Genomic DNA, 12,607 nt, shown 5'->3' on the forward strand with positions numbered 1-12,607 from the left:
TTTGGGAGCGTGAGGCAGTAGAGAAGGGAACGAGCACACTAAGAATCATTACCAAAGAGGCAAAAGTGTCTTGTACTAGATGAAAGCTTGGAAAGCGTGCCACTTTGCAAAACTGCTAGAAGAGAAAAACAACGAACTTTCAGACCTGACGTAGTTAAGTGCCACATGAAAATGGCCAAGTCTCAATTCTACTCAGTTGAAGGACTTCAAATATAAAAAGACATTTAGAGAGATAGTACATTAAACAGACTGATCAAAAGAAAAGGTAAAGTGATGAAAGGTAAAGTATATAGATTTTTTGTGAACGAAGAAAACTTTCCAGTAACCAAATCAGTAAGAGGAAATTGCATCCGCTTTCAATATTTTCAATATTAAAAACAGACTGTAGCTCAGTTCTTCTCTCCTTGCTTTATATTGCTTCTAGTGTACCTTTCTTATTGAATTAGTGTGTCAGTTCTTGTGTTTACCTTTGACTTATTTGCCTTTTTCCTCTTATCAGTAGTGCCTGTGCCTTCTTTCCTCTGTACCTGTAAGACAAGAAAGCATTTGAGAAATGGAGAGTGCCTGGCTCCCCCAAGTGGCCTTTTAATAAAAAGACAAGTACATACCAAATGGTAAACTTCAACATTTATTTCAAAGTCATTGGACACATCTTGCCTAAAATAAAGAAAGAGAGTAGACTATAGTTAAAAGCATTAATAATGCCAGTAGTGTTTTAAAAAAGTTAGTTATCCCCTCAAAACAGAAGAGGGGTTCACAGTAACTAGTTATTCTGAAAGCAACATCTATAGTAGTCAAAAGTGTTGGGTGTGAATCTAAGATAAAATGTAATAGCAGATATTCTTTATCAGTACACCATAGCACGGCTCTTCCAGGCACGCATGGTGGTCTGTCAAGTCTTTTCCATCTCTGCTACAAACCTGTTTTCAACAAACAAAGCGTTCCAGCACATGAAACATTAGAATATTTGAGACTAATACACTGCTATCTTGAGATAGATTCCAGATGTCACAAGCAAAAGAAAGTGAAATACGATAGAACCTCGATTATATGATCATTTTCCCCCCAAATGGAAAAAAGATTAAGTGATGTTAAAGAACAAGTTGATATTCCTTCACATTCTGAAGCCTTCGGTGCATTGGAAATCTCTTTGCAGTGGTTTGAAGTACAAGAAAGTGACGCAATGCACTGTGCTGCAATTTATGCACCACACCTTCTGTTATTTTGAGATGTTCAATTTTATGAACTCTCAATCCTCAACTAGTTCATAAGATAAGGGTTTTTATGTAATGTGTGTACTACATTAGGTTGTAAACACTCCCTCCAAACAGTGTCCCGCCTACAGCAGGACAAGAGTATGTCCAGAATGCAGATTCATCTCTCCAGACCAAAAGTTACATAGACTTCTACCTTTCAGAGTAGTTACCTTTACCATCACCTCAAAATAGGTTTCAGTGCCTTGCATGGCTCCTCACTTTCCAAGGTTTAAAATTTTATATTATATTCACTTTTAATAGGGTTGGCAGAATTTAGAAGGATATTGATGTTTAAGTATTTTTTTCAGTCAGTTTTCAATTCAAGGAAATTATGCGAGGGGAAGAGATCGGACAATTTAATGACAGACGTTGAGATTCAAAAAGTCAAAGCTATATAACAATTAAAACAAATCATCAACATCACATGTCAAAATAATATACACAAAATAAATATGCTTAAATCAAACTAATAAGTTCTCAAGCAGCATTTCTTTGTTTGTGCATGAATAATGAAGATGACATTTACCACAAAAATTTTTATCATTCCAAGTCTACTGTTTAAAATAGCATATATCCCATCTTAAATCATCCAACTAAACTCACATTATTGTAAAGAATACCTTTAAGCCAGCTATTCCTCTAACATTTGACAGGTACGTAGTTAAATTTTAGTCCAAAACAGTGTTGTCGTCAGAGACAACAAAAACCAAAAATGGCCTAGTAGAATGTCAGTCATTACAACCAGCAGAAAACTCTCTCAGAGATAGTGACTAATCAGCCATTGCAGGTATCCAAAAGATGACGGGAGAAAAACAATCCATTCATTAAATTGTTCTTTACGGAAAAAATGTTTGTTCCAAATATTTCTAGAAGAAAATACTCATGCCACAAGACCTGTGAATGTTTGTAGAATATAATACCCTTACAGAAAGGTTAACATTTTAAATTAGTTTAGACAAGATTCTCAGGTACGCTTTTCTTCAAAAGCCAGCTAGTTGAGTTCTGAAACTGTTTTTTTGGTACTTACAGAGTAAACGTTGTAGTAAAAGTAAAAGCATCTCCATTTAGGGAATTTGCGGTGCTTGCTACGGGAGTTGCTACCATGTTTTCTGCTCCTGATCTCAACAATATTATGTAGTAGTAGTTTGCTGCTTCTGTGGACAGATTTGAGATGATCACTGTAAGCAGGGTCAGTGCACCCCATGGAACAAGGACCCCAAATTCTACAAAGTTAGCTTATTGCGTGGCCGTGAAAATACCCTTCATTCCCACCTTCCATAGATATTTCAGTCAAAAATACCTGATGAATTAAATTGCGATTAATTCTTCTTCACTACGTTCAGGCAGTCCAGCTCTCCAGGCTTCATCAGTTAAGATGTGGTCTGGGTACTTCATCTAGGTCTTACCCGGACCCATTACATGCCAGAGAATGGAGGGGAGCTTGTAGTCAAAATTCAGCAGTTCCTCATCTTAGCTCTACAGGCCTCTGCTGCTGCTCTGTTCTCTTAACAGCCTGACTACCCAGTCTGCATACCAGCTTCCTATGCTCCCTGGCTCATTAACCCTCTCCTTCCTGCCTACATCTGTAGAACAATGAAGGAGTATATACTGTCATCTCATTAATTCCCCCTTGCAGGGAAAGGTACAGAGTAAGAGGCAGCTGCAGGCATCTCTGAGCAGGGCAAGGAGGCAAAACAAGAATCCTGGGTATCTGGTTGCAAACAAACACTACAGCAAAAGTGCTGAGTTCTGTGGCATCTTAGAAAAACACCAAGCTCCACAGCTGCTTAGAGTCCATGGGACCCAAAATGAGATGACTGGAACAGTTCTCTCAGGCATTGGTTCAGGAACTTAGACTCAGACAGACAATGGCTTACACTGTTCACATTTGAGGTTCTCTTCAACAATAAAAGCAGAACACTTCCACCAAAAAAATGAAAGCTGAGATTTTGAAGCACAATTATGGCAAATTCCACATTTGTGGAATACATAGCGACCTGACTGCAAATGAGATGCAAAATGAAAAATGGTTTTGGCCAATTTATATAACACCGTTGACAGAATCGCTAAAAAGGGAACAAAATACAGCAGTATGTTTGTAACACATGGGGATAGAAAGCAAGTATCACATCAGATACATGTGCATCCCCACTGCCAAGATTCACATTGGAGAACGTTAACAGAATTCACATTTTAGATTTTTTGATTCATATATGTAAAAACAGGCTGTTTAAAGATATACAGCTATCGCATGCAGTCAATAAGAGTTACTAAACCAAATCTTGTCCTCACAATTTAGTGCTGCAAAAAGTGGTTAACACATTAGAAACCACTGAAGTTTCTGGTGGTATTACATAAATCACTGACATTGGATAAAGCGTGCTGGTTAATGCAAGCTTGCAAATGGTCAGATTTAACCACCACAGGGCACAGGAATTTTTCAAGTGTTTGCCGCAAAAACCTTCAAAAAGTTATTAAGCAGATACAATTTTAGTTAGCTTGGCTAGATGAAATATTGCCCCTTCAGATCCATGTTTAACAAATTCAGATCTTAACTCTTCTCAACTCATTTGATTTAGACACACCAAGCAGACAGAGGACTACTTTTCAGAAAGAGTATTTAATTTGAAACGTAACTATTCCTGTTCCTCAGCAACCCTAGGTTAAACATGCACTGAGCAAATTTAAAACAAAAAACCTCATAACTCAACATCCACATTGATACAAGGCTAATATTAGCTATTAGTCCAGAAATTCATACAGCAAGTTTAAACAGCACAGAAAGTAGAGAACTAAAATCCAAGGTTTCCCCTCAAAACATCAGGGAAAACTACAGGATCAGATCTTTCTTTCAAACACCAGGACTTAGAGGAAGTCAGAATTTCTTGAACATTTTTAGTGAGTTATGAGGTACCGTATCAAAAAGGAGGAAGCTTACTTTTACATTTCCTTGGTCAATTGATAAGAACAGCTTGAAGTTCAGAGGATTTTCACTATACTAGTTCTGGATGCATCAATTTATACTAATTAAGGACCTATTTATTCCACATAGGCAGTCAAATTAATTTGCATGATCAGGGCCCAAATAGGCTTATTTTACGATATTATTCGCACCTCACTGGAAGAATACAGTGCAGGCAGCCGGCTAAAGAGAATCAAGGTTTTCTGAAATTCAAGGTTGATGACAAGGGTTTTTTGCCACATTTTTACCAACTGCTAGTGGATCACCTAAATCTGCAACTTCTACCTATTGTAAAGGGCTTGACAACAGGTTTCATTCAGGATTTTCTTCTCCTATGAATCATTTCCAGGCATTACCGCATCTCAGAACAAAAATTATTCTCTGAGAAACCACACTATGAAAGCAATCCATCCAAAGACTAAGCAGCTGGGTACTCAATAATATTGCCTCTTTATTCCTGTGAGAAATCAGTGTTATAGCATTTCCTTAATACTAAATCCCTGCTTTTATTATAGAGGGTCTGGGAATTTTTGTTCGCTGATCGTAGGAATATTTCTGCCACAACCCCAGGAAGACAAAAAGGAGAGTTGTGGTCTTAAGATGACTCAGCAGTGACACATGTAGCGCAGCTAGAGCAAATCTTATGCTTCCAAAGGCCCTGATTTCAGAGTCTTTATCCCCCATCAGAGACGTGCCTACAATAGGACAAATACCACTTCTGAAATGTCCACTAGCATCTCACAAATCCTCTACCTGATGCTGAAATAGTAGTGAAAATGCAAGCGGGAGAAGTTCTTCCATCAGTGCTGAATCCATGTTGCTGACCCCAGTTACAGTGATTGCGCAGACACAAAAATGGCTCAGTTGGATGTGTTGGTGGGCTAAGAGCACTTCCAGTCAAGTTCTGTGGGATGGACAGACAACTTCTCCCACAAAACACCATGAACCAAGCCCTAGAGCAATTACAGATAACTATGGTTGTAAGAATCCTGGGATACATCCCCAGAATCAGTGTCTTGAATCACGTCTGCACAGCGCAGTATGGATGTGTAAGCATGCATATGAGGCTCATGTAGCAACACAGCATGGACCCTCAAGAGAAAGCTTGGAAAGAACAATCCGCAGGCATGGGTCCCACAGACTTGGGTTTACTATGCAGTGTAGACATCCCCATGGACGAGCATCCATGGGACATTTTAGGTTTTTTAAGTCACTTACGTTAGCTTTTAAAAAATTGGTGAGAAAAGGTGATGCAATGAGAACTACAATATCCAAAATAGGCCAGAGGTCTCATTTTTTCCTCCCTACTTCAAGGCAGTCAGGCTGTTTCCTGAGAGGTGCTCAGATACTATGACAGGTGCTGTTAAGAGAACTTAGAATAAAGTTTTAGCTAAAACCAGGTTCGTATTACAGTCACTACAATCTCCTTTTCAAATACCATGGCATTTGTGGGAAACACCAACAATCAATGATTAAAATGCAAGCAAAGCAGACTAAATATATTTTCTAAGTTACACCTAAGCACCTTACCTGGTTTCTGAACTGTACTGCAAACAAAGTCTGCTTTCAGAGGTAGTCGCATTTCTGAAAGAGTAACAGATCCCCTGGACGGAGCAAATTCACGGGGCGTAGAAGCAGCTTTATTTTTTTTGCCCTGAGGTCCTTCATTCTTCAATTTGTTGAGCTCTTCAAGCAAAGCTTTTCTCTTTTCAGCTGTAAAGAGAGATTATTTAAATTGGAACAAGGGGAAAAAAAAGTGGAGAGAGGGTGTAGCTAATTGATTTGCTATCAATTCCTTTATTGGGTAAGTGTACCATTATGAAGTGTTTCTGAGGACAGAGTGCCAATATGCAAGAGGAAATTGTGCAAGAAAGTATAGTGGACTGACAGAAGGGTGTGGGGGAATGGAGGGGCAAGTGACCTTTACCCACCTAATCACTTCTTCCTTTCAGAAGAGGGATTATAACTAATCCCTAATAACTAGAGAGAACAACAGACTGCCATCTGAACTGGATTTTCCTGGGCCTGTTAACTTGAAAACTTCAACCATTCCGAAATTGTTCCGTAATTTAAAGGATGAGTCTGAATTTTAGCCATTCTTTAAGACATACTTGCAAGAAGGAGAAGTCTCTCTGCTTCAGCTTCTTCCTGTGACCCCTTTCCATGTTCCTCATCAATACAGCAGTTCAGAGCTTGGCTGGCCTGATGAATCACAGTCTGCTGCAAACTGATCTCATTATTCAGCTCCTAACAGTCCCATAATTAAAAAAAAAAAAGCGAAGTTACAAAAGAATTTTACTCTTTGAGCTAATATCCAAGAGGAAAGCCTTCAGAACAGCATTTTCTTTAAATGTTTTCCTCCAATCTGTAGAAACGTAGCTAGACAAACTATAAATCTTACAGTATGAAGTTTTACTCTCAAGGGTTTCTCTTCCCTTCCACCATTGCTGACAACAGTACAGATGTGACAAGGCAACAAGTGGAGAATGTTCTAGAAGGAGTTACCACCTTCAATAGGGCTGCTCACGAAAAGTTAGGAGATACATGGTAGAGAGAGATACAGATGGATTTGTAGGCAAGGGAGTAAGGTCAGAACACAGCCTGATTAAAGCTACAGTTACAATTCCAACATAAACCTGGAAATGGCAGTATTGTAGATTAGTGAGAACAAGCAAGAGTGCCCAATAAAAGAGATGTTCTCTCCAGACCAGAGGTGGGCAAATTATGGCCCACGGGACCATCCTGCCCAGCCCTTGAGTTCCCAGCTGGGGTGGCTAGCCCGCAGCCTCAGCTCACTGCACCGCCAGCGCTCTGGCCTGCCGCTCCTGCCAGGCAGCACAGTGGCATGGCTGGCTTCAGCCAGGCGGCAGAGCTGCGAACTCTTGCTGCTCTGAGCAGCATGGTAAGGGGGTGGGGAGGTTGGATAAGGAGCAGGAGGTTTGGGGGGGGGGGGGGGGGGGGAGGAGGGAGGGGGTTGGATAGGCATGGGAGTCCGAGGGGTGGGGGCTGGCTGTCAGTGGGCAGGGAGGGCGGTCAGGGGACGGGGCTGTCGGTCTCAGGAGGGGGCGGTCAGGGGACAAGGAGCCGGGGGGGGGGGGGGGGGGGGGGTTTGGGTTGGATGGGTTCTGAGGGGGGCAGTCAGGGGGCGGGAAGTGGAAGGAGGCGGGGCCCAGGCTGTTTGGGGAGGCACAGCCTTCCCTACCCGGCCCTCCATACAGTTTCACAACCCCGATGTGGCCCTCGGGCCAAAAAGTTTGCCCACCCCTGCTCCAGACTATTGGCTCACAGGTAATGGCCTCACACAACAGCTTCCATTAAAATTTATACAGAACCAAAAGTACTTAGCACATATGAAATGATGCTACATTTGTCCTGTCTAATATAAAAGAGTCCTAAATTTGGACAAAATACCTTAATTTTGCCAGTCTACGCAACATTTATTGCCTGTGGCACATACAGAACAAAAACAAAAAACAAAAAACACCCACAAGAAAGCAGTAAATGGGAGACTAGGTGTTTTTTGTTTCTTTTTAAAGTTACACATACCTGCATTTTCTGTTTAATATTAACTTGATTAGAAGTTCCATTCCTTTTTACTTCTAGTTTTGAAGCAACATCTTCTTTGCGAACAATCACTTGCTTTATTGAAGGACGATCTGTTTCTTTAAATCTTTGAGATCGATAAGCATCAATGCTTTTTAAAAGAAATCAAGTGTTAGATACATTTAACATTTTAGGGTCCAGCACAGCTTTTTACATTAAAGCATTGATGCTTTGGCCCACACATTCTGAAGAATGCCCAAGTCAACACATTTAGATGGGAGCAATTTTATTGCGACCTCCTGTCCAGACTAAGGTTGTGGCAATATAAAGATGACTTTTTTTTTTTTTTTTTTAAATAAAGATGTAGAGAAGAAGCCTTTGGTGAACGCTGAATTGCCAGCTGGGATCATCTGGGCATTTCACCTTATCAGTTCACTGCCATTGCAGGGGCCTCTGGCATTGGTGGCATCTGGCTTTCCCCTGTTCTCTACTTTTGGCACACAGTTTAATTTCCCTGAGGACTGAAATGTTTTGGTCTAACTAGAGTCTTAACAGATGTATCTGGGTGAATTTAATGGCCTACACTATTAGCCTTAAACTCTATGAAAGTGAGAGAAATTCTTGATGAAGACCTGTCACAGCTACACCACTGAAATAGTCTGTTGTTGGGGGCCAAAAGACTGAAGCTTTTTCAAGCTTGTCTTTCCCCTCTCCAGGGGGTACCCAGTTTAATAAAGCCAAATATTTCCACAGTGACTTGATTTGCATGTTTAAGCCAAAGCCTCTGAAAATTTGTTACCTATATAGAAGGTTGTGATCTTCTGACAAGGAGCCAATACTGTCTCCAGATTCTGCTCTAGGGACGCGTGTCCTTTGGAATTTGCCAGACTTTGGACTTTCATCACTTATACTGCTGCTTTCAGCAACTGACCTATTAGGGGAAACAAAAACCTTGGGGGGAGGGGGGAGGGAAGAGAAGGAGGTATGCATCATAAATAACTAGCCAGTTAAATGTGGCTTATTCTGCTCCCACCACCTCTACTTCTCTCTCCACCCTTATTTACTCTTCCCAGACATTCCCTTTGAGTAAGCAACCTCTTGCCTATATTTACATTTCCATAAAAAAGTCAGAAGAACTATTTATACTGTACTTTGCAAATACTCTTAGGATATACAATGACAGTTTAATTGATTGTTCCTTGCCTTCCCCTTTAGGTACTTTGACAGGTGGGTTGAAACTTGAACGTAGTTAGTCTTTAAGAACACGATGCTGTCAGCTTGACATTAAGTTGAGATCCACTAGCAGGAAACACAAACCCTTAAAATATCTTAAGGGAAGATGATGAAGTATCTTATTGCATAATTAGTTCTGTTATATTTTATTCTAAGAGACAGCACTGTATCTAGGACCAGAAACAAATTTACTAGATTCTGACTGATGGCCAAGAACGAGAGTCAGCAATCCTTATGCAGCAAGTGTTCCCACTGACATTAATGGGAGTTCTGGCTAAGTAAAGACTTCAAGATAGAAACATCATCTCCAAGGAAAGGCAAGTATTTGACTAGTAATGTGATTTAACAATAACTTCTTGGAAGCAGTGAGTCAAAATGTTCCTTTTCTAGTTGTACTTTTAAACCCTATATAAAATAAGAGTTTAATCTTTCTTTAGCATTTTTGTTATGTAAGCAAACACCAAGCTGCAACTATCTTGTAAGCTATAACCCCAGAATCACATAGCAGGAAGATTTGCCAAAATGTTTCTTATGATTCTTCCACCACTACACAGTGATTTCACTAGATGAAAGTTTGAGGAAGTCCAGGGTTCAGTATGAAGTGCAGATGGAAAAAAAAAAAAAAAGTAGATTACATATAGTTTTGTCCCCACCATCTCTGACCGGCAAAGCCCTATGATTTCTTTAGAAAACAAGAAGTAACATGAATAATCTTTCAGCTGTTCCATTTCTAGAAAGTTGATCGTTATGAAGAAATGAAAGTTAAGAAGTAAAAGGAAAGCTTTATATTACTGAAATGCAGCCACTTCACAAATAAAACAACAGCTGTTAAACTGGGGAGGGGTTGCAGACAGTTGCTACAATGTTGCCAGAGTGATTTAGTTGACTCTCCTCCCTGCAACCACACACCACCACAGAAGGGCAAGTACCAGGGAAAACTGCAGTTCTTTCTAACTGACAGTCATAGGAAAAATAAAGAAGCTGGTGTGCACCTCTTTCAAGCCACAGAGCACAGTTTATCATGGGTGAAGTATGCTAAAATAGAAAGAGGGAAAGAGGAGGATAACTACTATTTTCCCCTTGCCTTCGCACTATCAGCAGTGAATAGCAGGTACCCGAGTTAAACTTTCAAGCTGACGCTGTTTGTTTCGAGGAGATCTCACAGAGCTGCTTTGGGAGTGTTAAAAGTAGGAAGCAAACCCTGTGAAAAAAAATTCTGCATCAGTGATTAGGTCATGGAATAAGTGGGGATAGTCATACTGCCCAAGGCATATGATGCTTCTCTTATGAAAAGAGGTTAAACAGGATTGCATGCTATTTTAACAAATGTTTAGGCACAGTGGCTTAAACTGGAGGGATTTTGGTGAGAATGTGGAGGACAAGAATGTAAGTATTTCACTGATTTAATAGAAAAGTCTCACATTTTATTCATATTTGTTCAGGGACTACAATACATAATACAAACATTTATGAAATAACATTTTTGGTGTACAGTCAAATTGTAGATCCCTGTATTTAATATCTGTTCTTACCTCTGGACTTACAACACCAACAGACTCTGCTAACGGAGTTAGCAGAGACATTGATGAAATATTCAGTGACTCTTCCTGCTCATCATCACTCTCAGCTTCCAGGTTCATACTCATTTCTTTTTTAAGTTTTTCTATGTCTGGCCCATCCTCTTGAAGAACTTCATCAAAGATGTCATTTATTACCTTTGAGCTATTCATTTCATCATTCACACTCATCTCAATTTCACATACTGCATCTGAAAAGTCAGAGATCCCAAGATTACTTATGAGCATATCCTGTAGTACATTTAAAGCACTTATCTTTATTAAAAAAAGAGGAGGAAGTAATTAAATAGAAGATGCAATAATATTTTCCAAGTGGTTCTCTGCTGGCTTCTTTCTATAACTTCATAAAGTATTGGCACTTGAAATCAGTTAAAGGTGCACTTAGCGAACAAATCCCAACTTTGAATTGAGGTCTTAAAATTAAATGAGTGTTTCATCACTGTAGGACCAGTTATTTTTTCATTGCAATAAGTTCACACACCAGCCTTCTTGTGTTCCTTTGAAGTCTGAATATCACAATATATTTCTATTTTCCAATTACAATAAAATAATTAAAGAAACCCAGTAATGTTCATATGAATTTGATCTCAAATATATGCTTTGATAGCAAAAGACACTTGCTGAACTAGAAGCCCACTTAATTTGCGGGAAATTGATGTTTTGTTGGACAAAATAATAGTGAACAAGCTCATTTAGGACTAGCTAATGAAGTGTTACAAACCATTCTCTTTCTCTGTAAGTTGCTCAAGCTTTGAGACAGATACTACTTTTAGTGGATTCTTTAGCAACGTGGTCTTCAGAGGACTGAGTTTTTCAGTCTCTTCACATTTTGAAGTGTCTGGGAAGTTTAAAAAAAAGGAATAAGGTAAAATTTCTACAGGTATGGTCAGAACTATCCACTGTGTCTGATTTCTAATTCTTAAAAAGTCCATAAACCTACAAGTGGAAGAAAAGAATAATCCACAAAATATTACTATAAGTCTTTTTTGTTTTGTTTTTAAAATTTTAAATCTGAAATATTTTGAACATCATGGGACACTGGGGAAGACTCTTTCCCCCACTCCCTGAATGGAGAGACACTTGGATGGGAACAGTACTGACAGACTGCCACTCTGCTCCGAAGGAAGACACAGGAGCCACCCCACTACAAAAAAAACTGGGGCAGAAGATCACCTGGCCCTCAACAGCTGTGTTTGGGCATGCAGAGCCAGCCTAGCATCTCTACGCACAAGGGTGTTAAAGGGGAACTCTGTCCCTTTTTCCTCTATGGGGCAGGGCACCTAGGTTCTCATTCCCTGAATGTTAAGTATTTGGTGGAGTGTCCTATAAGCCTCCCAGATCCTGCTGGATTCAGGGAGCCCACTCTTGCTGCTACTCCTCCTCCCCTACGGTGATAGACACTTGGCTGCTTCATGATGCCTATCACATTGAAGGAAAGGGGACGCTTCTCAGAAGTCAGGAAGGAAGTCTTACACTCAATTGAGTTGCTCCCCAGTTTTATTATTCCAGTGTGGGTAGTTACAGCACTCACATATATTGTCTCCACTCCCTACATACAAAAGTCAGATTAATATTTTAATGTCAGTTTTTGTGATTTTAGTTCACATCTGCCTATATCATAAATGCTATTACCTGGTTGACAGTCTGTTAAAGACGCCTAGGACTGGAAGTGCAATGATGTTACGTGTCAGAATCAAGATGCATTGGCAGCACATGGGGAAGTGGTATGCCTATACACTATGCCCAGTTGTAACCAGTGCTGTGAGTCCCAAACGTTCATAACAAAGTATGAACACAAAACCCTTTACACCAGTATTAATCATATCAACTCAAGGAGGACTGTTCTCACCTGAAGATTCTGAGGGCAGAGATTTTACTGATATCTCAGATGCTGTGGTCTTTTCTGCTGCTACAAACGAAGTAGCATCTGAACTAGCGAGCTGTTTTGAACTAGCTTGAGCTTGGCTTTCCTGAATAAGAAAAAATTACACTAAAGTCAGTCTCAGAATGTACTGTAACTTGTGGCTTGTAAAACT

The 12,607-nt window shown here is 39.9% G+C and overlaps 2 protein-coding genes across 6 annotated transcripts in view; one reads left to right on the top strand and one right to left on the bottom strand.

Moving 5' to 3' along the window:
• AOAH (acyloxyacyl hydrolase) overlaps nucleotides 1–12,607 on the top strand; it is a 162,872-nt gene that overhangs the window by 133,146 nt on the left and 17,119 nt on the right. The window lies entirely within an intron of this gene.
• Nucleotides 1–12,607, bottom strand: part of ANLN (anillin actin binding protein) — a 42,805-nt gene that overhangs the window by 16,584 nt on the left and 13,614 nt on the right. For 2 of the 5 annotated variants that reach the window (XM_037890052.2, XM_037890051.2), the window contains exons 8-17: nucleotides 12,421–12,541; nucleotides 11,293–11,409; nucleotides 10,527–10,762; nucleotides 8,561–8,712; nucleotides 7,765–7,912; nucleotides 6,330–6,465; nucleotides 5,749–5,931; nucleotides 2,284–2,410; nucleotides 609–657; nucleotides 468–527 (exon numbers count right to left, since the gene is read on the bottom strand). In XM_037890052.2, coding sequence (XP_037745980.1) covers nucleotides 468–527; nucleotides 609–657; nucleotides 2,284–2,410; nucleotides 5,749–5,931; nucleotides 6,330–6,465; nucleotides 7,765–7,912; nucleotides 8,561–8,712; nucleotides 10,527–10,762; nucleotides 11,293–11,409; nucleotides 12,421–12,541 — 1,329 coding nt within the window. Of the gene's footprint in view, nucleotides 1–467; nucleotides 658–2,283; nucleotides 2,411–5,748; nucleotides 5,932–6,329; nucleotides 6,466–7,764; nucleotides 7,913–8,560; nucleotides 8,713–10,526; nucleotides 10,763–11,292; nucleotides 11,410–12,420; nucleotides 12,542–12,607 lie in introns of all 5 variants that reach the window. The other 3 variants (XM_043540600.1, XM_037890053.2, XM_043540599.1) reach the window with 2 other exon arrangements.

The sequence above is a fragment of the Chelonia mydas genome, chromosome 2 (genome assembly GCF_015237465.2).
Source record: "Chelonia mydas isolate rCheMyd1 chromosome 2, rCheMyd1.pri.v2, whole genome shotgun sequence".
Lineage (NCBI taxonomy): Eukaryota > Metazoa > Chordata > Testudines > Cheloniidae > Chelonia > Chelonia mydas.